This window comes from Microcebus murinus, chromosome 16, assembly GCF_040939455.1.
Source record: "Microcebus murinus isolate Inina chromosome 16, M.murinus_Inina_mat1.0, whole genome shotgun sequence".
In the NCBI taxonomy this organism is placed as follows: Eukaryota; Metazoa; Chordata; class Mammalia; order Primates; family Cheirogaleidae; genus Microcebus; species Microcebus murinus.
In genome coordinates, this window is record NC_134119.1 from 25400624 (window position 1) to 25424046 (window position 23423).

Below are 23423 nucleotides of genomic sequence, written 5' to 3' on the forward strand. Positions count from 1 at the left end.
TGGAGTGCAATAGCACGCACTTTTAGGTAAAACTAGATTTGTGTATTCCACTGTTGCTGGGAGTTTGTAAGTCTTTAAACACATGATAAGATCGCGTCTATGAAGCATAAGTCAGTGAGGCCCAGCCCTGTTTGTTTTAATCTGCTAAAAAGCTTGGAATTTTCTGGGTCTCGAGAAGGCCTGCAGTTATTGTTCTCTCCTTGCTCAGCGTGCTTGCGGAGGGAAGGGCCGGCAGGGGCAGGAGAAACCGTGTCTGTGGGCTTCGAAGTGTGTTTGTCTCTGTGAATCTGTGGCTTATTCACACCTGAGTATTCGGGTGTGAGTGGTTTTGCAGGGTGTTCTGGAGTTGCCCCTTGCCTTCAGCCTGCTCCGAGGGGATGTTTACTCTTGACCTTGATTCTGGGGAGCATGGCGATGGGGTGGCAGTGTGCCTGCGTGTGGGGGGTACACGCATGTGGACGAAGCGGGGCGACTGAAGACCAGGTGAGAGGTGAGATAGAGAGGGAACAACTGCATTCTCTGTGGCTTCGGCTGAAAATGTTACACCGCTTGTGTCTTTTTCCGCTAAGGAATGAACTTCTCTTGCATCTGAAGACCTACAATCTGTACTACGAAGGCCAGAATTTGCAGCTCCGGCACCGAGAGGTAGGGGTCTGCGGGGAAGGCCTGTGAGTCTCCTGTCCTGGCCCGTCTTTGTCAACGTGTGTCCTCGGTCTAAGGGTTCCTGAGGTCCCAAGAGGTCACACTCTCCTGCCACAGAGAGTGGCCTCTCATTTAGGGTGCTCCTTCCAAAGAACTTCCAGAGTCCTTGGGGCTTTTTGGAAGGAGACCCCAGGCCCAGTTTTGTTCTAAGAAGGATGAGATTTTCTGTTCCGTTCCTGCGTGTGTGTGGCTGGGCTAACACGGCTTCAGAGGGGAGATTTTTCAGAGAGAAGCTTTCCTGAAATCACTCTTTCAGAGGGCTCCCAAGCAGGCTTCCTGTTGTTGGGCAATTTAGGAACCTTAACCCAGTCCTCTAGGTTTACACGTCTGAGCCCAGTTCGCTGCAGGGACCTGGGCGAGTCACACAGCTCTGAGTGGTTGGCTTTTCCCCACCACTGCAGCGCGTTTTCTCGGCTGCCTTCCTGAGATGCCCTTTGTTATCCATCTGACGTTCCCCACCCCCAGCCTGAGTCTGAGCTTACTCATCCTGTATCCATTTCTGTAAAGCCTGTTATCAGATAGAAGATGAGTTATAAAGGAGTCTGATAGAGTAATTTATACTCAAGTGTTCTTGACTGATAAGAAGGTACATATGTGTCATACCCTTCGAAACACATTTTCAGGTCAGCAAACCATGGTGATTTAATCCATAGAAACAGATAGCAGCTGATGGAATTTCAGCTACGAAGGCAGCCTGTTTGGGGACAGTATGTGGATGCAGTGGCCTTTTCTGTGTCTCTCAAACCACTTCACTTAGGCAAAGTCCTGTTTCGGGTTAAACTCTGTCCTACAATTGTGTAATGTTAAGTAATGATACCCACTTAGACCAGCTGGGAGGCCATATGTATATAGCTATGCATACATAAGGCCTTTCTCCCCCAAATCCCCAAATTCCCTGATGTTGTTCCATCCCTCTCCTACCTTCTTCTATGTCCCCTTCCCTCTCTAAGGCATGGCCCGGGTTAGTTGCTCATGGGGCAGATGTCATTTTCACCTATGACGCTTGTCCTGAAGATGTGGCCATGACCCAAGTCAGACACTTTTGGGCCCTGCCTGTAAAACATGGGTTCAGAAAGGTTGTTCTGAGACTGGGGAAGGACGGCCTGACTCCTTTAGGCATTGTCCTCAGAGCTTCTGCTAATGAGTGGCTGGGCCATGAGCAAGATTTTGGTTCTGAAATAGCTTTCCTGGGGTCTGTGCTATAGAATAAATCCTCAAAGTACTCCATGGTTAAAGGGCGTCGTGGTCATAAATGAGATCCAGTTCTTTGGGACAGAACATAAAAATGCCCTTGGATGGGTTTTACATTTGGCTTATTAGTCAGCAACCTTGGAGTATATAAACTGGCAACTCCTGCAGGATTTATTCACCTCTTAAAGAGTTGTCATGTAGCACATTAGCTTATTATAGGCTCTGGGACATTCTGCTGTTAGGAAATATGATTAACACAGCCTCTCCCAGCTCGCAATCACTTGATATTCTTTTTAAGGCAACAGTTCATCAGGCAGAGAATGAACCCGAAGAAATGTTGTTTTAAATCTCCTTCATCTAGGGCAGCGGTCTCCAGCCCAACCTTTTTGGCACCAGGGACTGTTTTCATGGAAGACAATATTTCCATGAACTGGGGAAGGTGGGGATAGTTTCTGGATGATTCAAGCACATAACATGTATTGTGTACTGTATTTCCATTAGTATTACGTTGTAATATATAATGAAATAATTATCCAACTCACCATAGGTTGGGGAGCCCTGATCTAGCAGGTCACATTGCTAAACATGTGTTTTAGCTAAAAACACCATTTCCCACAGTAGGGGGGGGGTAGCTAACTCAAGAATTCAATTCTTGCTTCTGTTAGCAAAACTAGTCTCATTTATTTTAAGAGATGTATTCTGATGTCTTTAAAAGTCATTAGTACTTTTTTTTTGGCTCTTCCTTTTGCTCTCCCTTTGCTGATGACAATGGGCCCCAGAGCGTATGTATCATGCTCTGTAAACCTATATCTTGCTCTTGCTCTGTCGCCCTATCTTTCCTCAATAGCCTCATTTTCGTGCTTGCCTTTAATACAAAGTCATTAGTACCAAAGCAAAAAAGAGTTTTATAATTTGCACATGTATGTTTGAATCTCACGGCAACTTTCATGCTGACCTGTGAGGTCAGCCTCCAGGTCTGGGGTAGTTTGCAGCAGAGAGTGTCTCGGAGCTGGGGTGTGGACAGGGCCGCCGCCCCCATCCTGTGAATTCAATCTGGGTACACCCAGCAAGGACACATGAAGGATGCTGCCATTTGTGCCCCAGCGTGGTCCTGGCTCCTGTGGGACTTTTCTGGGCTCACTGTGCGATTGCTCTGTGGGCAGGAAGAAGACGAGTTCATCGTGGAGGGACTGCTGAACATCTCCTGGGGCCTGCGCCGGCCCATTCGTCTGCAGATGCAGGATGACCACGAGCGCATCCGCCCGCCTCCGTCCTCTTCCTCCTGGCACTCCGGCTGCAACTTGGGGGCCCAGGGGTGAGTGAGGCAAGATGGGGCTTGGAGATGGGCGTGCCTGGGGACTCTTTGTATTCTCAGCAGGTCAAGGCCACCTTGTCCCAGCCAGCCTTCATCCTGGCTCCTGTCCCACCTCTTCCACTGCCTCATCTCCGCTTTGGGCTTGGGATGAGGAGAGAGGGGCAGACATTGATGTGATGGGGCCTCTGTCCTGTCACCACAATCACTGAGTGAGGTCATGGGGAGGAGAGGAGCTGCTGAGTCAGAGCAGGAGCCCCATGCCAAGGCCGGGGTGATAGCGTGCCCTCCCTTGTGGAGAATTCTGGAGTCTCTGAGCGGTGTTGCTAGTGGCTGGCGAGGCCCAGCCTGCAGATTTCTGACCGGACGCCCAGGGCCCCTGCATCCTCCCTGCTGAGCTTGCTTCTTATAGAAGGGCCCTGCTCCAGAGACATTTAGGACTTGAGCCTTCTGACCAAGGCACTCTGAGTCTCAGGGAACCTGCAAGGGAGAAGGACTGTCAGACCTGTCTGAGCCAGCCGGTGAGGCCAGCCAGGATGCTGCTCTCTTCAGACCACACCTGGAGCAAGTCACCAGGTGATGGCCAGCAGTCTGAGCCCCCTCCTCTGGGTCCCCACTGGAAGGTCTGTGAACCTAGCCTGTTCCTCCCCATCCTCCACGGCCAAATGAGTAGCCCTTCGGCACACCCTTTTATTGTCTTTCTGGGTCTTCAGTTTTCGGGATCAAGTGACTAGCCTCGTCCCGTCCTGGAACTTGCTGACGCTGACGGCCTTCAGGCCAGAGCCTGGGTGGAGCGTGCTGGCCTCCCAGCCAAAACCACAGTGATGTTATTTCTGGTGTAAATGAGAACCAAGCCCTCTCTCTTGGCCACATTGAACGTTTTGTTCTACTCCACAGCCAAATCTATCTTTCTGTACAATCGAGAGTAGCCTATAATGTGGCCAAACCCTAGAGCTGATCTGGTTTCTTTCCAAGAGAATTTAAGGAGGAAAGGTGTTGCCCATCCCATTGGGTGCTGGGACGTCTGGTCAAGGTTCTTTGGTTTCATCTAACTTCGCTGGAGTCACGCTCTGCTTTGATTTGGCACCATCCCTGTATTGGATTTCCAATGGGCCAAACGCTTTTCACAGCCCAGCCCTGAGCCCCAGCCCATTCCATTCCATTCCTATTACATTCCATCCGGAGAGGCTCTGACCAGATCCATTCTGTAGCTCGGAAATCTGTGAGTTCTATCACAATAGGAAGTTCTTTCAGATTTCCAATTGTAGTTGTCTTTTCTAAAAACTACCATCCCTGGAAAATGAAGCCTGTCTCTACTGGGTCCCAGGGAGACCATCCTCTTCTCACCATGGGATGGTCCTAACTGGTCAAATATGATTCAACTTTACTACCGAATCCTCTGTTGATTTTTGGATGTTTCTCTCTATGCTACTCCCATAGTTCCTTTTCACCTTGAGAAGTTATTGGCCAGTTATCACAGCAAGCCCAGGCCTTAGCTTGGACTGTCTACTTGTGGCCCTTTCTCCAGCTTGGCAGAGGTCTCTGTAACCCTGAGAACACTGTCGTCAGTGCCCCTTCCAAAGCTGCCCCGACCCTTGTAGCCATCAAATATTACCTTTCATTCCCTTCAGATGGCAGAAGCAATGTATGAGTTATTCCTTCAACAGAGTTGGATCTGAACTGGAATCCTGTCCTACAAAACAAACAGCCATTATTAGGGTTTTCCAGATAGCCCATATGTGCTTAGAAACTCAGTACGGCAACACACGGGTTTTGTTCTTTGGTGTTCTTCATCCTGGGCTTGATGAATTGGGTGCTTGTGTTGCTGCAGATGCTGGGAAAGAACCTCTCTCCAGAGCTGCCCCCTCCCCAGCCGCCGCTCAGCCTGGGAGCTGGGCCAGCCTGGTGGGATGCTCAGGGCAGCCCACGTGCACCCTTCCTCGCCTGGTGGGTGCTGGTACCCAGCCCGGCACAAGCAAAGTGCTCCCCTTGCAGGAGTGGGGTGGGGTGGGTTGGGGTGGGAGTGGGGGCATCTCCCTGAAGGGGCTAAACCAGTCTCCCTTTTCTTTGTGTCTGCTCGCCTCCCCCCACAGCACCATCCTGAAGCCCCTCACCACGCCCAGCATTCAGATCTCAGAGGTGGACGCTCCGACCGAGAGTGACCAGACGCTAAGTCCCACAGGTACATGCATCGTAGAAGGAGCTTCGGGTTAGGGGCCAACTGCGTGAAGACTGCCGTGATAGCTGTCATAAACAGATATTTATTTTTGAAAATATAAAATTTATATGGTTTAGGATTCTAGGCTGGGTGCAGGGGCTCACGCCTGCAATCCTAGCACTCTGGGATGCCAAGGGAGGAGGATTGCTTGAGCTCAGGAGTTTGAAACCAGCCGGAGCAAAAGCGAGACCCCATCTCTACTAAAAATAAGCAAATTATCTGGGCTTAATGGTATGCACCTGTAGTGCCAGCTACTCAGGAGGCTGAGGCAGGAGGATCACTTGAGCCCAGGAGTTTGAGGTTGCAGGGAATTGTGATAACGCCACTGCACTCTATGGGGGGAGTAAGACTCTGTCTCAAAAAAAAAAAGAGAGAGAGAGAGAAAAACTAAAGTTATTACAAAGAAAGAATTAAAATTTACCCACCTCATCTGCCCACATAGAAGCCAACCAAGAACATCCTCCCTGGGGTATTCCACGCACACGTAAGCAAATGCACACCAACATACCTTTAGGGTTGGATGTAATTTCTTTTTTTCTCATTTTTATTAATATGTAAGTGGTAACATTTTGCACATGGTTTCTTTCATTTATCAGTTTATCTCAGGGATTATTCTATACAAATCTGTAAAGAACTTCCTCCTTCTTTACAGCACTGCATCATTCCATTCTATGGAAAAATGATAATTTATGTAATCATACCCTACTGATAGATAATTAAGTCATGTTCAGTCTCTGCTGTGACAAACAAGCTTGTAGTGGGTAGCCTTATACACGTGTTATTTTGTGTATTTGTCAGTGTGTCTGTAGGATTCTTTCAAGTGGAATTTCTGGGTTCAAGGTTGTGTGCATTTGTAATTTTGATAGATACTATCAATTTGCAATATCTTTTTTTAACATAACATAGATTAAAACAATTTTAATAAAACAGATTAACCTACTTGTGCTTCACTATTTGGTTGATGTCAATATTTTATATTTGGACACACAAGGACAGAAATATGTCATATTATATTTGTTTATCTTTATGTGTCCTATTAAGCATTTTATTTCCAATTTGTTATTGTGGTAAAATACACGTAACATAAAATTTACCTTCTTAACCATTCTTTAGTGTGCAGTGCAATGGTATTACATACATTCATAATGTTGTGCAACCATCACCACCGTCTGTCTCTAGAATCTTCTCGTCTTGTAAAACTGAACCTCTGTATCTGTTAGACAATGACTCCCCATTTTCCTTCCCCCCAGCTGCTGGCTACCAGCATTCTCCTCTCTGTCTCTTATGATTTTGACTACTCTAAGTACCTCATATAAGTGGAGTCATTCAGTATTTGTCTTTTGTGACTGGCATATTTCACTTGGCATAATGTCCAAAAGGTTCATCCATGTTGTAATGTGTCAGAATTGGTTTGCAGTATCTTGCAAGCCCTGATATTGTGCTTATCCTGTGACAGACACTGTTCTAAGTGCTTTATGTATATTAACTCACTTAAACCCTCACAACAATCCCATGAGGCGGGTGTTATCATCACCCCCATTTTACAGATGAAAAAAACGAGGCATAGGGAGGTTAGTGATATAATTCAATAGGGGAGCTGGGATTTGAACCCAGGCAGTCTGGCTCAGAGTCTATGCTCTGAACCTTTTCACTGCATAACTTCTCAGTCAACTATGCATTATGTTTTTCCTCCAGCAGAATATACTATTTTTATAAAATCTATATATTTTGAGGCAGTGGGTGCTGTAGCGTTGACCACAAAGAGGGAACCGTGTGCTAGCTGTCCAGGGTCCAGACAGACAGCTCGTTTTCCTCTTTCCTCTCAGACGCCAGGGGTCTGAAGCCCCTGCAGGAAGACACCCCACAGCTGATGCGCACACGCAGTGATGTTGGCGTGCGTCGCCGGGGCAACGTGAGGACACCGAGCGATCAGCGGCGAATCAGACGCCACCGCTTCTCCATCAACGGCCATTACTACAACCATAAGGTAGAGTGGACAGGGGCTGGGAGAGGCGGGCAAGTCCCCTTGCTGGGCAGTTGCCACCTCAGGGCTATAGCCACATGGTGCAAGGTGGGACCCCTGGGAAGCCAAGTGGTGCTGCTTAGGCTTTGAGTGGCAGGTGGGCTGCAAGCTCTGCTGGCTTCCTGAAGGATGAGTGGGCCTAGTCATGCTCTGAGACCTCCTAGGGTGGTGGGTGAATTCAGGGGGCCGTATGAAGCAGCCCCTGCTGTAGCCTTGAAGACCCCACAAACACACCTCTTTAATCCCTCCCAGGTCAATCTAGGTGTTCCGTTCTTCCTGCACCCTGTGCCTGCTGGCGGGTGTGCACGGTGTGACATGCCCCTGAGCTAAGGGCTGCCTCTGAAGCAGAGCTGCAGCCTCAGATCTGGGGGTGCCAGTGCACCACCCACCCCACCCCAAGTTAGCTGACACCTCCTTCCCCTCCTGCTGCTTGGATCACATCTTACGCGCAGAGGCAAGTGTGTGGTGGGAGAGTGGTCAGAGACCTCCCCGGGTAGAAGTCCCAGTGGAAGGGTCTTTGTGAGTGTTTTATTTGGAGAGGACCTCACTTATGGAGTCTGGGCTCCCCTCCCCAATCCTGCCATTTGGCGAGCTCAGACTTGAGCTACCTGCAAGAGCAGGGACTGAATTAGGCGAACCCCAGGGCTGCTTTGTCTGTAACGCCTGCTGCTCGCCAGGCGGCCAGGGGGCTTTCCGAGAGTACATTTCAGTACCATTTTTGAGCACCAATGTCGCCGTGCCCTGTACTGCATGTGGGTTTTAGTATTTTGTCCTTGTCCACCCTGAGCCGGACCCGTCTATTGACAGACGTCGGTGTTCACGCCGGCCTATGGCTCCGTCACCAACGTCCGCATCAACAGCACCATGACCACCCCGCAGGTCCTGAAGCTGCTGCTCAACAAATTCAAGGCAAGTCCCCTTTGCTGGCTGGCCCCAGATAGGGTCACACATGTGCTTTGGGGACCCTTAGAGGGGGAGTGGGGGAGCTGTGGAGAGTGTATGGTTTAGGGGGCACTGGGCAGTGGGTTTGGGTTCTTTAGACTCTCACTGTTCAAGGAAGGTCCACAGCGCCAGCATCACCTGCGAGCTTGTTGGAAAGCCCGAGGGTGAGGCCAGGGCACCTGCTCCACGAGGCCCCCGGGGGATCCTGGTGCCTGCTGAAGTTTGAGAGGCATCAGCCCTCGGGTCCTTTATGGGCCTCTATGGAAGGGCCCTGGGACCTGCTGACTGGTTTTGGGCTCACCCACAGATTGACTTCTAGGACACAGTTGGGGAACCTACTTTGAAAAATGATACTTAAATAGATGTGCAAATTACGGTGCATGAATGCTTTTAAAGTCCTGTTACTCTGTGTTTTCTGAAACATCCTTATAATTCTTTTGGAGACCAGGTAATCTTATTTTTACTGGAAGCCAGTGTAACCTAGTGGCCTCAGAGCACGGTCTCTGGGTTCCAATCCCCACCTGTCACCTGCTCGTTGAATGAATTGGACAAGTCACTTAACCTGCCTCTGCTTCTGCTTCCTTATTCGTAAAATGAGGACAATGGTACCTTGACATGGTGTTGTCATGAGTGTTGGCTCAGTTAGAACATGTGAAATGTATAGAACTAGGCCTGGCACATTGCAATAAATTTTAGCTATTTTTATCTGTCATAGCCACACATTGAACAACAATGTTCTAGTCAATGATGAACTGAATATGTGATGGTGATCCCGTAAGATTATAATACCATATTTTTACTATATCTTTTCTATGTCTAATATGTTTAAATACACAAATACTTGCCATTGTGTTACGATTGCCTGCAGTATTCAGTACAGTAACCTGTTGTGTAAGCTTGTAGCCTAGGAGCAGTAGGTTGTACCATCTGGGTTTATGTAAGTACACTCTAGGACGTTCACACAACGAAATCACCTAACAAATTTCTCAGAACGTCTTCCTGTCGTTAAGTGACGCATGGCTGTATTATTGATAAAGTTATCCACCCGTCTCATCTCCTCATCACTTCCCAGAGCTGTTGATATATCGCTTTCCCTTCAACAGAGCCTAAAATCTATTCAGCTTCACAGTGTCAAAGAAGGGGGAAAAGCTCAAAGTGAGAGTGTTTAAATATGTGCTTTCAACTAGTACCTTTTGCTCCTGATTCAGATTGAGAATTCGGCAGAGGAGTTTGCTTTGTACGTGGTCCATACCAGTGGTGGTAAGTCTGACGACCACAGTGTACTTTAAAACTCCCAATTAACTCAAAATAGCAGGTTAAAAAAAAATACCTCTGCTTTGCCCGTTGTTTGGGTTTTGGAAACTTCCAAATGTTGTTTGCCTCCAAGGCTGATGGGCTTGCTGGATGAATCCACTGGGAATGCCATATATGGTCAGTAAACAAACTCTGAAACCTATCTGCCTATTAAAAAAGGAACTAGATCTTCTCAAGAGACAGATAAACCCAATTCCTCTGAAGGGTTTGAAGCACCATAGTATTGTTGGGGGCAGGGGAGTGGGAGGAGGTTGTGTTTAACAACACCCGTTGAGTAGTCCATTTACAAATCAGTCTCCTAAGTTGCTTGTCCCTTTGGGCCCCTGAGTTGACCACTACTCAGGATGAGAAAGGCCTCTAGCGAAACTCAGGCCTGCTTCTGGTTGTGTTTGGTTCCAGAGAAACAGAAGCTAAAGACCACCGATTACCCCCTGATTGCCCGAATTCTCCAGGGCCCATGTGAGCAGGTCTCCAAAGTGTTCCTTATGGAGAAGGACCAGGTGGAGGAAGTCACCTATGACGTGAGTACCCTTTTGCTTGGGTGGTCTGCCTTCAGGAGTAGGGGGATTTGGTGATGTTACCTGCAACTGGGGTATAGCATGACTTTTTGACCAAGGACCGTGTCCCCTTTCACTGCCATTGATCAATACCAGGTATTCGTGAAGGCAGGTTAAGGGTGTGCCCTGTGGGAGTTGTTGGAGGAATTCTCAGGCAGAAAGTGATTTCTATGGAAGGAATAAATTTCTTGAGCCTTTCTAGGGTATCTAGGGTACTATAAGAGGCCTGAGAAGTTTCTGTGGACACTCCCTTAGCAACATTGAGAAGTTAGCAGTGTATTAGTCAGCTTTTGTTGCAGTAACAAACATCCCCAAATCTCAGTAGCTTACAAACAGCAGACATTTACTTTTTTGCTTATGATTCTGTAGGCTGGTAGCAGGGGCTCTGCTCTAGGCTGTGGGTTAAGTTCAGTCTGCAATGTGTATCTCATTCAGAGGCTCAGACTCTAGGGCATACTCCTCCTCCTGTATATGCTCCTCCTGGGGGACCATGGAGCACAAGAAACCATGCCAAACCACAGAGTGCACTTGAAACCTCCACTCAGATGGGGCGTATGTCATGTCCACACACATTCCATTGTCCAAAGCAAGTCCCATAGCTGAGTTCAATTTTCACAGGGTAGAGAAATACACTTCTCCCGTGGAGGAGGGTTGATAGAAGAGGTGGGGTGGATTGTGGTGGAGGAGAGGTAGCTGATTTTAAACTTTAACTCACCTGGGAGCCATTCATAGCCTCCCTGAAGCAAGTTCACATTTGGATGCCTGTTTGAGCCTTGAGACCCAACTCGTCCCTCTGCACCATGGTTTCTTAAATGCTCTTAGTGGAGAACAAAGAGGTTTGTTAAATATCATGGGATCAGTTCTTTCTCTACATTGATGTATCAAGAGAAAGTGCTTTTCCGTGTTTGACACCTCCCCATCATGGACTGGATACATGAGATGAAAAATGAGAAGCTAGGGGGTGGTGTCATGTACACGAAGCGATCTTCACTGCAGACTCTCTACCAGCTTTGAGAAGAATGAGGCTTGGTCCCCACTTTTAAAGAAATCCTGAGTTAGTGGAAACATAGATCTCCTAAGGCTTTGTGCCTTGCAAGCGAGTGATGCCAGAAGGAATTGGAATAAGACTGGGAGGGGCATGCATCCCAGAACTTACTTTTTTTCTCCCCAGGTGGCCCAGTATATAAAGTTTGAGATGCCTGTTCTTAAAAGCTTCATTCAGAAGCTCCAAGAGGAAGAAGATCGGGAAGTCAAGAAGCTGATGCGCAAGTGGGTGTGGCCTCGGGGTGCTGGGTGGGCTTCCCCTGCGCCTCAACCAGAGGGACCTCTCTGTTCAGGTGCCTCGCAGGGACTGTGCCGAGCTGCTGCGTGGGCCTGGGTCTCATGGGCTTTCTTTGGGGGGCTGCCCGCTGACAAATCTGGACCTCAGATGGGGGACATGAAACTTAAGTGTGTTCGTCTCTCTGCTTCTCATGTCAGCTTCTCATTTCGATGTGGAATGTCAAAATGTCTTTTGTCCCCCCTTCTATGGAAGGACCCTGAAAAGAAGGTGTTGGTTTCGAATTTCTTTGGGGTCTAGGTTCAGAAATGGGGGAGGTGGCTTTGTTCTTGTTTCCAAAGTGTATGACCAGGCTCCCAGCAGGACACAGATGCGCACTCCAGGGAGGGGCTTTGAGGGGCGTTTGATGAAGGGATTATTTACAGAGGCTTGGGCAGAGTCTGGGGTAACCTGAAGGGAAAGTGCGGCCCCGGGGCTAGATAGTGTCACACCCCTTGCCTGCCTTTGGTTGAGGGCAAGGAGTGCTAACCAAGACCCAGAGGCTCTGGGATTCCAGGAAAGTTGTCTTAGTGGAGGTAATCTGAGCTGCCTACCTCAAAAATCCTTTCTTCCCACCCTTCCTCCATTTTAAACATTGCTTTTCTGAAAATTTCATTTGGATTGAAAAATCCAGTAAAGCTTCTTTCTGGAGAGCAGGCGTCTTCAAACTATGGCCTGCGGGCCACATGTGGGTGTTTTTGCCCATTTGTTTTTTTTTTTTTTTTTTTTTGTTTTGAGACAGAGTCTCACTTTGTTGCCCAGGCTAGAGTGAGTGCTGTGGCATCAGCCTAGCTCACAGCAACCTCAAACTCCTGGGCTCAAGCGATCCTCCTGCCTCAGCCTCCCGAGTAGCTGGGACTACAGGCATGCGCCACCATGCCCGGCTAATTTTTTGTATGTATTAAAGTTGGCCCATTAATTTCTTTCCATTTATAGTAGAGACGGGGTCTCGCTCTTGCTCAGGCTGGTTTCGAACTCCTTAACTCGAGCAATCCGCCCGCCTCGGTCTCCCAGATAGCTAGGACTACAGGCGTGAGCCACCATGCCCGGCCTGCCCATTTGTTTTTTTACTTCAAAATAAGATATGTGCAGTGTGCATAAGAATTTGTTCATAGTTTTTTTTAAACTATAGTCTGGCCCTCCAGCGGTCTGAGGCACAGTGAGCTGGCCCCCTGTTTAAAAAGTTTGAGGACTCCTGCTGGAGAGGATTTCATGATTTCTTTGCCATGTTTAGTCATAGAGTAAACTGCATCTCACAGATACAGTAGAAAAAGTGATTGATTTTTGTCACTGGAGAATTAAGCCAATGCTATATTTTCTGTATCAATGGTAATAACTAGAATATTATCAGTTAACTTTTATTGAACACTTACTATGCCCTAAAGTTTAACAATAGCTTTTGTTGTGCAGTGGAAAGCCCTGAGCATAAGGAATATGCCCATGTAGCCCTGAGCATAAGGAATATGCCCATGTAGCCCTGAGCATAAGGAATATGCCCATGTAGCCCTGAACGACAGTGCCCACTCCAGTGGCTATGGCGCTACGACTCAGGGAAAACTGAACTCACCCATGAGCCATGGACTTCCATGCCCAGTCATTGCTAAGCCATGGACCTCCATGCCCAGTCATTGCTATGGCCTCTTGTGTAAGATGCAGGTTCTACTATAGGGTTGAAGCATGTGCAGTTGCCATTTTTGTAGGTCCTCCAAAAAGATAAAATATTGGCAATTTCATATAATCCAGCCTAGGTGAGGGTCAATGATCTACTGTGTATAGAAAGTCTTATATGTAGTGTCTTGGGCATAGTATACACTCAGTTAATGGAATGCTTATTATTGTTGTTATTGTTACCTTTTTATCCTCCTTTTGCCAGATGTTCTAACCATAGTGAAATAGTCTAATTTGGACTTGGCCTCTTTCTCCCCTCTCATCCTGTTGTGAAAATGAACATAAGCAATACAGTGGCTAAAGAGCCGGCCAAAAATGGAAGTACAGGGGAGGACACTTGGCCCACACCGTTACCTGCTGTTACCTGGAGTCACCTTGGTGTCAGCTGGGTGGCCAGGAAGGCCATGAGGAGGGCAGTTGCTGCCTGCTCTCCACTGGGGCCTGTTTCTTGTCCCCAGGTACACTGTGCTGCGGCTGATGATTCGGCAGAGGCTGGAGGAGATAGCAGAGACTCCCGCAACAATCTGAGCCCCAGGAGTGAGGGGATCCAGACACCCCGGAGCCACCACTGACATGAGCAGACCCACAGGAGGCTGGGCGCCTTCTTTACATGGGAACGTTGAAATGTAAACCCCTCCAGCTCTGGACAAGCCACCGTTTGCTACCTGGAGCAGGATTAAGATGTCAGCAGACAGCTCCCCATCCCTGAATCCCTGCTCTCCTTTCATTCACTCACAAGGACTTTTGATTTAAGGAGGACCCCAAATGTGTGTGTGTGTTTTTACACTTGCGTGCAACATGCAGGCAATACGTGTCTATGTGCCTACCTGACATTTTCACATGTAATTAAATTCCAAGCAACCAGCACAAGTGCCATGGGGCCGGCAGAAGTGCTGCCCATGGGCAGGAAAATCAGAGGAGATGCTGATCTGAAGGGTTTTAAGTCAAAGAAAACCTCAAGTGCCACGGAGCAGCCACAGATATTTAGAAGGGGCAGAGGGTTCTCCAATCTTACCATTTGGGATATTTATATGTTAGTTTAAATTCTCCCCATATGCCCAGAAGGATCAGTGAATGTGAGACCCTTGGAAATTAACAAAATAACAGCCCCAATACCCTTAGGGCAAGTCTGATGGAAAGAAAAAGATAACCCATCAGTGGGGTAGATGCAATAAGCGCACAAGTTTTTACACTGGAAACTTTGATTATTTTGAATAACAAAGAGGTATGTGCTGTTCTGTGTGGACCCCTGTAAAGAACGGATTCTCCCTCTGTCCCTCCTCCATGGCCACCTCTAGGAGACAGAGGGCAGCCTGCGTGTCTCTCTGCATGCCAAGCTGCTGGCACAGCTCTCTGCTGCTCCCTCAAGCCGAGGGAAAGTTCTCATGAAACAAAGATCTTGCCAAGTGTGGACATGATGGTGCCCAGCGAGTGTGGCCAGAGCATGGCTCCTTCTGGTGTGGTGGCCAGGAAGCTTCTGTGGTCTCTCCTTCGTGCCGAAGGGCAGTGGCTGCCAGCAGAGAGGACAGGTGCCTTGAGCCCAGTCCGTCTCTGTATCATCACAGGGGTTTTCCTGCACTTGGACTAGGGCTGTGTGTTTGAAGTTGAGGCTTTATTCTTTCCAGCCTCTTGGGTTCTTGCAAGTTGCCAAATCTGGTGCGTGGAGATGGACTCCAAGAGTGAGGACTCATCCTGCTACTGATCAAGGCTGGGGCTCAGGGAAGCTCTTTAGGTGAAGGTGCAGAGGGAGGACAGAACGTCTTTTTTGGCTTCTCTGAGCAGCCTTGCCGCAGGTGATCTTGAGAACCAACCCTAAGGAGGGGAAAGGGCAGAGATGGTCTGTCCGCTGTGGTCCACATCGGGAAGATTGCCAGGCAGCTGGGGGCACCAGTGTGGCTGATACAGTTTGAGGAGGGACAGACAGATGCTGGGAGCTGGGTGCCTGGCTAGGGAGATCAACTGAATAAGACCAGGAGCTCCTAACAGCGGCATCTCTGAGCCTTGCTGGGGTAGGGACCCTCCCTTCTCTTCTCCACCTCCTATCCAAGGAAGGTTTGCAGAGCTGGGCAGTTGAGGAAAGGAGAGCCACTGGCCAGTGCCTCTAAAGGAAGGTGGACTGTTTCAGCAGAGCTGTTCCTGCCCTGGGCACCCTTGTCCCCTACTCATACCTATGGCCTTTGTAGAAGGTCCACAGCTGCAGTCTCATTGTAGACTGCAAAAAGATGGCATGTTGCCACCTGGCATTTTGCTGGGGGTCTCTCAGCAAGCCTGCCTCCTCCATGGGGACACTACCGCCAGCCCCATAGAGCACGGAGTGGAAACCCAGAGGGGCTTAGTCTCAATCACACGTCTCAGTGGGCTCCTGCAAAATGCACAGAATTGGGCATAAAAGACAAAGAGGTTCCCTTTGTTACAGATGGGAAAGAGCAGCTTTGTGAATGCAAATGTAACTCCTGAGTTTTGCATTTGAGAAGATGATTTGGAGAGGAGCTCTTCCAGTACTTTATATTTTGAATGTTCAAAGCCTTCGTTGGCCCCAATAATTGTCCCTAGGGCCTGGGGGTAGGGGAGAATTTACACAAAGCAAATTACTAACTACTAACTCTTATTGGATAGCTATCTCTGGTTTGTAAAAGTTCTTTTTAATTTGCACTAGCACTGTGATAGTGTTAAATATGGAAATGTTGCAAAACGTCCATTTTGCCAGATCACTTTCTGAGAAAATGATGCTAAGGTGGACTCAGCTTTTCAAAGATGGGGGGTAGGGGCTGGTCAGGGCAGGGAAGCGAGGAGTAATCACATCTCACACAATGCGCTTCCACTTTTCCATTTTGGCCTGCCCTAGAGATCATTTCTCTAGTCCTAAAAACCTGATCAGAAATTTTGGAAAAGTTCTTTGCAGTAGCAGCGGTTGAAACAGAGACATTTCTCCATGGCCTGGGTAGGATTTTCTCACTGGTATCACATGGCCTTGCAGCTTTGAACTCCTCTACCGATTTGTGTGGGTTTATGTAATTGTGTGCAATGAACCTGAAATGGCGTAAAGAACAAAAGGCCAATTTATAGGGTTTTGTGGGGTTTTTTTTCTTCCCAACTTTGGAAAAGCAGTTTAGCTGCATCTGGCTTCCCCACCTGGGGCTTATATTACAAGGTGATCAATTGAAAGAAAACCTCGAGCCCATCTGGCTGGGGCGGTGGAATTAAGCACAAGATCACATCCTCGATCACATGAGCGGGGAGGGGAGGGCTCAGCTGGGAAGGGTCACCTTGGGGCGGGGCTGAGAGCACACACCGTAGGCTCGCCCAGGCGTGTTGGTGGGGAGCGCGCACAGGCCTCTCCGGGCTGGATGGACTTCAACTTCGAGTTGATGTTGAGGCGAGAGGATCTCAGATCAGCCACCCATCCGCGAGAAAGACGCTGAGGCTCGAGGTCCAGGTTTGGGTCTGAGACACGCTGATGCTTCAAGGAGAAATATTTTCACCCTTCTCTCCTCCCCCCGGAAAAGAAAACAATGCTCTCTCCTAGAAACCTCCAGATAAAGACATTTATCATCCTATCAGTGGCCTGTAATGACCCCCCAAAAGTCGGTTCTCCAGACAAAAATGTCTTCACGGGAATCCTTTTCTGTGCTGTCAGGCAGGTGGTTACTTGGGAGCGTCGGGAGAGCCGAACGGGAAATGAGGGAAATGAGCCACAGAAGGGCAAGGAACTCTCTTTAAGAAACAACAGCTCTCTCTCAAACGACACCGCCGTCGAAACACCAAAAAACCACCGTTTATGTCAAAGCTCTGTAGCACGGAGAACACGGCGTCCTAGTTACACCTCCAAGAGAGAAATTTCTATGTGAACGGGGGAATTTGAGTGCCTCATGGTGACCAAACGCTGATATGAGGGATGACAGGAGATCACCCTACGCATCCTTGATACAGCGGCACAAAGTTTCACGTTTCTACTTAAATTGTTTTACATAAAGTCTTGCTTCAGTCAGATGGGACGGGATAGGATGTCCTGGAGAGGTATATATATATATATATAAACGCATGTGGTGCATCTTTCTTTCAGACGGAACTGAGAGCTTTACCTTGTTGCAAGGGGAGGTTAAAGCTCCCCTAGGGTTTTAACTGAGCACAAAAGCCGCGCAGGCTACAAAGGGAGAGGAGTCTGTCTGTCCGTGGAGTCCTCCCCGCACGTCGCAGACCTGTCCAGGCTGATGTTTCTGGTGTGTAATCGCTAGTGTTTCCTAAGGGTTTCCCCACTCGTTTTAGCCTCGTGGAGTGCTCTTTTCTGAATCCTAACCTGTCTTTTCAGTGATGGTACATGACCTGGTTCGATGTTTGATTCTGGACTCATTAACCGATGCTTTTAGGCATCGTAACATAATTTGACAAGGCCTCGGTAGGGAGCCGTACATTTTTGTAACGTTTTGATATGTGTTAATGCACCTGACTTAGCTCTTATCGAAATAAAGCACTTTTCGAAGAGAAGTCCCCTCGTGGGTGGGTCTGTGTGTGTCTGCTGGCGGGGAGCTCTGTGTTGGGAGACGGTGGCCGTGAGTTTGGGGACAGGAATGCGAAGGTGCCCCCAGGAGATAAGTTAATTTTCTTCCTCCAGAGTTTATGGTGCCCCCAGAGTTTGAATGTGCCTGAGCCAGGTTGTCATGTTCCCAACGGGAAGTGAGATGGGAACACCCTGTGGTGAGTCTCTAGTTGAGGCCCCGGGGGAGCCAGGTGTTGTGGAAAGAGCTGGAAACTACTGTTCACTGAGGCTGGATTTTCACCCCGACTCCACCCTGGCTCTTTAGGACCTGGGACCAACTCAATGAGCCTTTTTCTAGGTCTTGGTTTTCTCACTCGTAAAATGGCCAGGCCACATGCTGCAGGGTCTGGGGTCCTGGGCTTGCCTCTGTTGGAGGCAGCCTGCCCAACGCCCCAAGTATCAGACTTTCAGTTCCACCCCATAGTGTGGGGAAGGTTAATTTTATATGTCAATTTGGCTAGGCCACGGTACCCAGATGTTTGGTAGCCTAGCCCAAATGCTAGCCTAGATGTTGCTGTGAAGTTACATTTGAGATGATATTAACATTTAAATCAATAGACGCTGAGCAGATTACCCTTCACAATGTGGGTGGGCCTTATCCAATCAGTTGAAAGCCTTAAAGACTGGGGTTCCCAAGGAAGAGGGAATTCTGCCTCCAGCCTGCCTTTGGGCTCAAACTGCAACTTTAATCAGGTGAGTCAATTCCTTAAAATAAATTCTCTCTTTCTCTTTCTATACAAACACACACACACACACACACACACACGTACACATCCTATTCTGTTTTTGTTTCTCTGGAGAACCCTGACTAGTATAGACAGGTGATGTGGTTGGTTCATAAAGTCCAATATGTGATGACAGTTGTCATCCTAGGAAACCTGGCATGAAGCATGAATAATGACCATAATAATTTGGCCTCTAGAGGAAGCTAACAGCCAAGGCAAGATTTTTAATGATGCCTTCCCAAACAGTGCATATAGATACAAAAGAAGAAAGCGGGAGAGAAAAGTTTAAATGAACCACATTTCCCTTTGAGTGTTGCTTCCACTTCGTATATTTAGTGTTTGTAGTCCAAAGTGATAGGTCTTTGGTTGCTGCCTTAACTATGTTGGGTGAAATAGATGATCAGTCAGTTAACCCTTCCAAGGCAGTGAGACTTTTGTACTGCCCGTCATGTGGATGTAGGTGACACAGACAGAACATAAATGGCTCCTTTGGGAGTCTCGAGAAGACCCCCAATCAGGCAGTAAGCCTTAGAGAAGCTAGAGTGTCTAAGATCACCCAACAAATTCTAATAATTGCCGTCTGCCAAAGGAGCCAGCAGGTCTTGGCTCGCTTAATGGAAGCAGATTTTATGAAATAATTTGATATTGTCTATTTTAGATAATAAAATTATTACTGAATGGAGTTTGCTGTGAGTACAAGACTTTACTGTGAAGTTTTGAATGCATTCTAATAGTTTGCTGGAATGTTTAAATGTAAGCAAACTCTACTGAAAATTGAACATGAGTAAAATTGACATTGCTACTTTCATTGTAAAACCATGTAAAATAAGAATTATGACTTATTATTTATAAGTTATATAAGTATGTAAGTTAACTTTATATAAGTAATGAATTATAAGTATATATTTTACAAGTATATTAGTTAAATTTAGAAGTTTTAAAACTGCTGGCCCATTGGTAGGGACCATGAGTCTTGGTTTGGTTGGTAGAATAACAGTTTTTCCTGTTATTCTACTGTAATTATTGACAGCATTTTCTTCCACTCAAAATGTCCCAGTGTGGATGATAAATATGATCACCCCACGTGTTGCCCAAAAAGCAGTTTTATCATAATTTTAATGAGAAGTTTTTAAGCAGCAGCCATAAGTTGGACTTTTCTTATCTTTTCTTTTCTTTTTTTTTTTTTTTGCTATCACAAACTCAGGACTGGACATAAGTTGGAATTTAAATGTTGTTAGGATAGATGTGAAATCTAAACACACATTTTGGCAGAATGCAAAATATAATATGGATATTTTATATATCAATATTTTGCTAACACTAATTTAATTGTTCTTGCATTAGAGCAAGATCCATTTTTCTTACTGGAGTTTTAAAATTGGACCCATTGCATTAACTCATGACTTTGGTTTTTATTTTTGTATTTTTTAATTTAAGATTATCTAATTTTCCAGTTTTACTGTGGTATAATTGACAAATAAAACGGTATATATTCAAGGTGTACAACCTGATGATTTGATATACATAGTCATTGTGAAATGATTACCAGCATTACATTATTTAGCACACTTATTACCACACAGTTACTGCTTTGTGTGTGTATATGTGTTTGTGTGTAGTGATGACATTTAAGACCTACTCTCTTTATATAGTACTATTAACTATAGTTACCACACTGCACATTAGATCTCTAGAACTTATGCATCATATACCTAAAAGTTTGTACCCTGATTTTTTGGCTATGACACCAAAAACACAGGCAAAAAAGCAAAAATAAACAAATGGGATGACATCAAACTAAAAAGCTCCTACACAGCAAAGGAAGCAATCAACAATATCAAAAGACAATCTATGGAAATGGAGAAGATATTTGCAAACCATATATCTGATAAGGGGTTAAAATGCAAACTGTATAAGGAACCCCTACAACTCAGTGACTTTGAATGTTCCTGCTGGTCACTGAGCCCCTCTAAGCTGCACCTAGTGCCCCCTACTCATGCCTGTGCAAGCACCCAGCAGCACCCAGATTTGGGAATTTTGCAATATTCTTCACTGAGAGAGCCGCAGGCTTCTGAGAGGGTAGATGGTGCCAAACATTGGGACAGAAGAAACAGGACAGCGTGGGTACGTCTTGCTAATGGAAAGTAATTACATCTCAGAGATGTCTGGGGTATAATTTGGGGAACAAACCGCCAATGAGAACTCCCACGCATAGCAAAAGATTGAATGTCTGGGGCTATAAAAAGCCTTGAATCCAAAATGATCCCAAGAAAAGATTCTAAAGGTAAGGGACATATTTAAGAAACGTAATGTATTGTTCAACCTAAAAGTTCCATATTCAAATTTACTTTAAATGATTCTAAACCTCAATACGCTGAAAGACCCTAATATCCACGAGATCCTAAACGTACTTAAAATGCCCTATCATAAACAATTCTAATTGATTCAAAATTATCCTAAACCCAAAATGATCTTAAGTAGTTTCAAAGGTGTCTAAGTCTAATGAGCCCAGCTTTCCCTGGCAACAATATTAATGCTAACAACTCCAGTGGCCTTGACATCAATGAGTCAATGATCCTAAACCCTAACAGGCACTGGAGCAGACAGACACCTTGGCCTTGACCTGCCCTGACCCTGATTACCCCACACCCCAATGATGCAACGTCTATGCCCCAAAGAGCAGGGCTCTGTTTATGCACCTTGTCTTTAACCCTGACTCGGGGACCCTACTAATGCTGAACCAGAAGACCCTGAATTTCAAATGACAATAAATTCATGTATAGTTTCAACCCTGACCCCCAACACTGACAACCCTAAAGCCTAATTACCCTAAACTAAGCACCCTGAACTCTAAATTCTGTAGGTGAGCTTGGAGCAGCCCCACACCCTGACCAGAGCCCTAACCCTACATCTCTCTTCTTAATGATTGGATGCCTTTACCCTAATAATCCTAATGACATGAGAACAGTGATAGACATTACTCAGGGGCTTTCCTGGACCTAAATGTGACTTACTCTGATACTGAGGATTCTAAACCCTGATAACCCTAATCTTAAACCCTAAACCCTAAACAGTGATAAAGCAGTATTAAGACAGCCCAAGTGTGATGATGACTCTCACTCCTGACAAACACCATAAAACTTCCCCACCACGCGCCCTACCCTAAGCCCCACGTGTGTGCCCCTCACTTGAGGACATTATTACAAAATAAGATGCAGTAACACTTTTTATAAATTCATTCCACTTATGAACTGGGACCTAAAAATCCATTCTAGGATCACAAGCCATGTTTTTCTCAATTTAATTATCGAAATTCATTCTGAATTGAGATGAAAGTAATGCAGATTTTAGGCTTTAGGTGACTACATTTAATCCACCCGTCAAGTGATGAAGTTGCTCTTCAGGGCAGTGGGACATTCAGCATGTTGAGGAAAGAGGGCGGGGAAATTCCAGGAGCAGCCACTTAAAGGACAAGCCGACCGCAAGAAGTCATGCAGGATGCTGGAAATGAATCCTGTCGAATCATACTGACTTAAACTGCTTTCCCTCCAACACCCCAAAGAAAATGTTCCAAAAATGCATCCCGTAGAAAACTCAAGATCAAAGATATTGTCTTCCCTAGGGGATATATTCAAAGATAATATTTTGATTTCAATCAACTACATAAATGAGATTCAAGTCCTAGTAATAAAAATTGGTCTCACAAGGGTGTAATAATTTCTTTATTCAGAATTTGTAGAGAAAGTCTACAGACCTATCACAAAATCGATTCTAGTAGATGCCAAAATATAACATTAAGTGAAAATAGCTAGTCGATGAAATATATCTACAAGATGATACTATTTATGTATCACATACAAACAAAAATAGTACATATATAAGGTATAGAGAAAGATTGGAAGGATATCATTGTTAAAGGGTATCTTGAGACTGGAATGGCAGCTGGGGGTGGTGACTTTACATATGATAGATTTACTTTTTTCAAAACATAGTTTCTCATTTATTCAATGATATACATGCACGTGGTGTACAAAGTCAAACAAGGCCAGGCCCGGTGGCTCATGCCTGTAATCCTAGCACTCTGGGAGGCCGAGGCAGGAGGATCGCTCAGGAGTTCAAAACCAGCCTGAGCAAGGGTGAGACCCCGTCTCTACTATAAATAGAAATTAATTGGGCAACTAATATATATAGAACTAATATATATATACGCAACTAATATATATATATACAACTAATATATATATATACATACATATATAACTAATATATATAGAAAAAAATTAGCCAGGCATGGTCGTGCATGCCTGTAGTCCCAGCTACTCGGGAGGCTGAGACAGGAGGATTGCGTGAGCCCAGGAGTTTGAGGTTGCTGTGAGCTAGGCTGACGCCACGGCACTCTAGTCTGGGCAACAGAGTGAGACTCTGACTCAAATAAATGAATAAATAAAAAGTCAAACAAAACCAGCTCTCTCTTGCTCCTCCCACACTCCACTTCCCAGTCCTCTGCACGGCTTCCAAGTCTTCTAGCTGATTCTTTGGTGTTTACTGCCGTATCTGTGAGTAACGTATTGATGTCGCTCTTTCTGATTTGCTCATCTGCTTATCTTTCTCTACCTCCTTCCCCACTTCTTGTGTCTCCATCCTGCCAATCAGAGTTTTTGGTTAGATCCATGTCCAGCCTTTACATTGTATGACTGTGTAAATATGCTCTGGAAAACTAAAGTAGTAGTGTACTGTACTTATTTTTCCATTTTTAGTACAATCTTTTGTTTCCCTTAGAGTTAAAAATTGTCTTTTTGTTTGCTTAGCTTTTAAATGTATTTTTCATGATTTCAGACTCATACTTGTCCCAATTTCTCTAAACTGCTCTTATGTTCCATCTCTCCCAGCATTCTAGCCATACCTTCTAGCATTCT

The 23423-nt window shown here is 46.2% G+C and overlaps 1 protein-coding gene across 7 annotated transcripts in view; it reads left to right on the forward strand.

Moving 5' to 3' along the window:
- RASSF2 (Ras association domain family member 2) overlaps positions 1-23423 on the forward strand; it is a 47989-nt gene that overhangs the window by 20667 nt on the left and 3899 nt on the right. For 6 of the 7 annotated variants that reach the window (XM_076010953.1, XM_076010957.1, XM_076010952.1 and 3 more), the window contains 8 exons: positions 570-645; positions 3057-3208; positions 5299-5387; positions 7250-7410; positions 8254-8355; positions 9597-9648; positions 10102-10223; positions 11431-11528. In XM_076010953.1, the coding sequence (XP_075867068.1) occupies positions 570-645; positions 3057-3208; positions 5299-5387; positions 7250-7410; positions 8254-8355; positions 9597-9648; positions 10102-10223; positions 11431-11528 (852 nt within the window). Of the gene's footprint in view, positions 1-569; positions 646-3056; positions 3209-5298; positions 5388-7249; positions 7411-8253; positions 8356-9596; positions 9649-10101; positions 10224-11430; positions 11529-13703; positions 14005-23423 lie in introns of those variants that run through there. The other variant, XM_012755158.3, reaches the window with a different exon arrangement.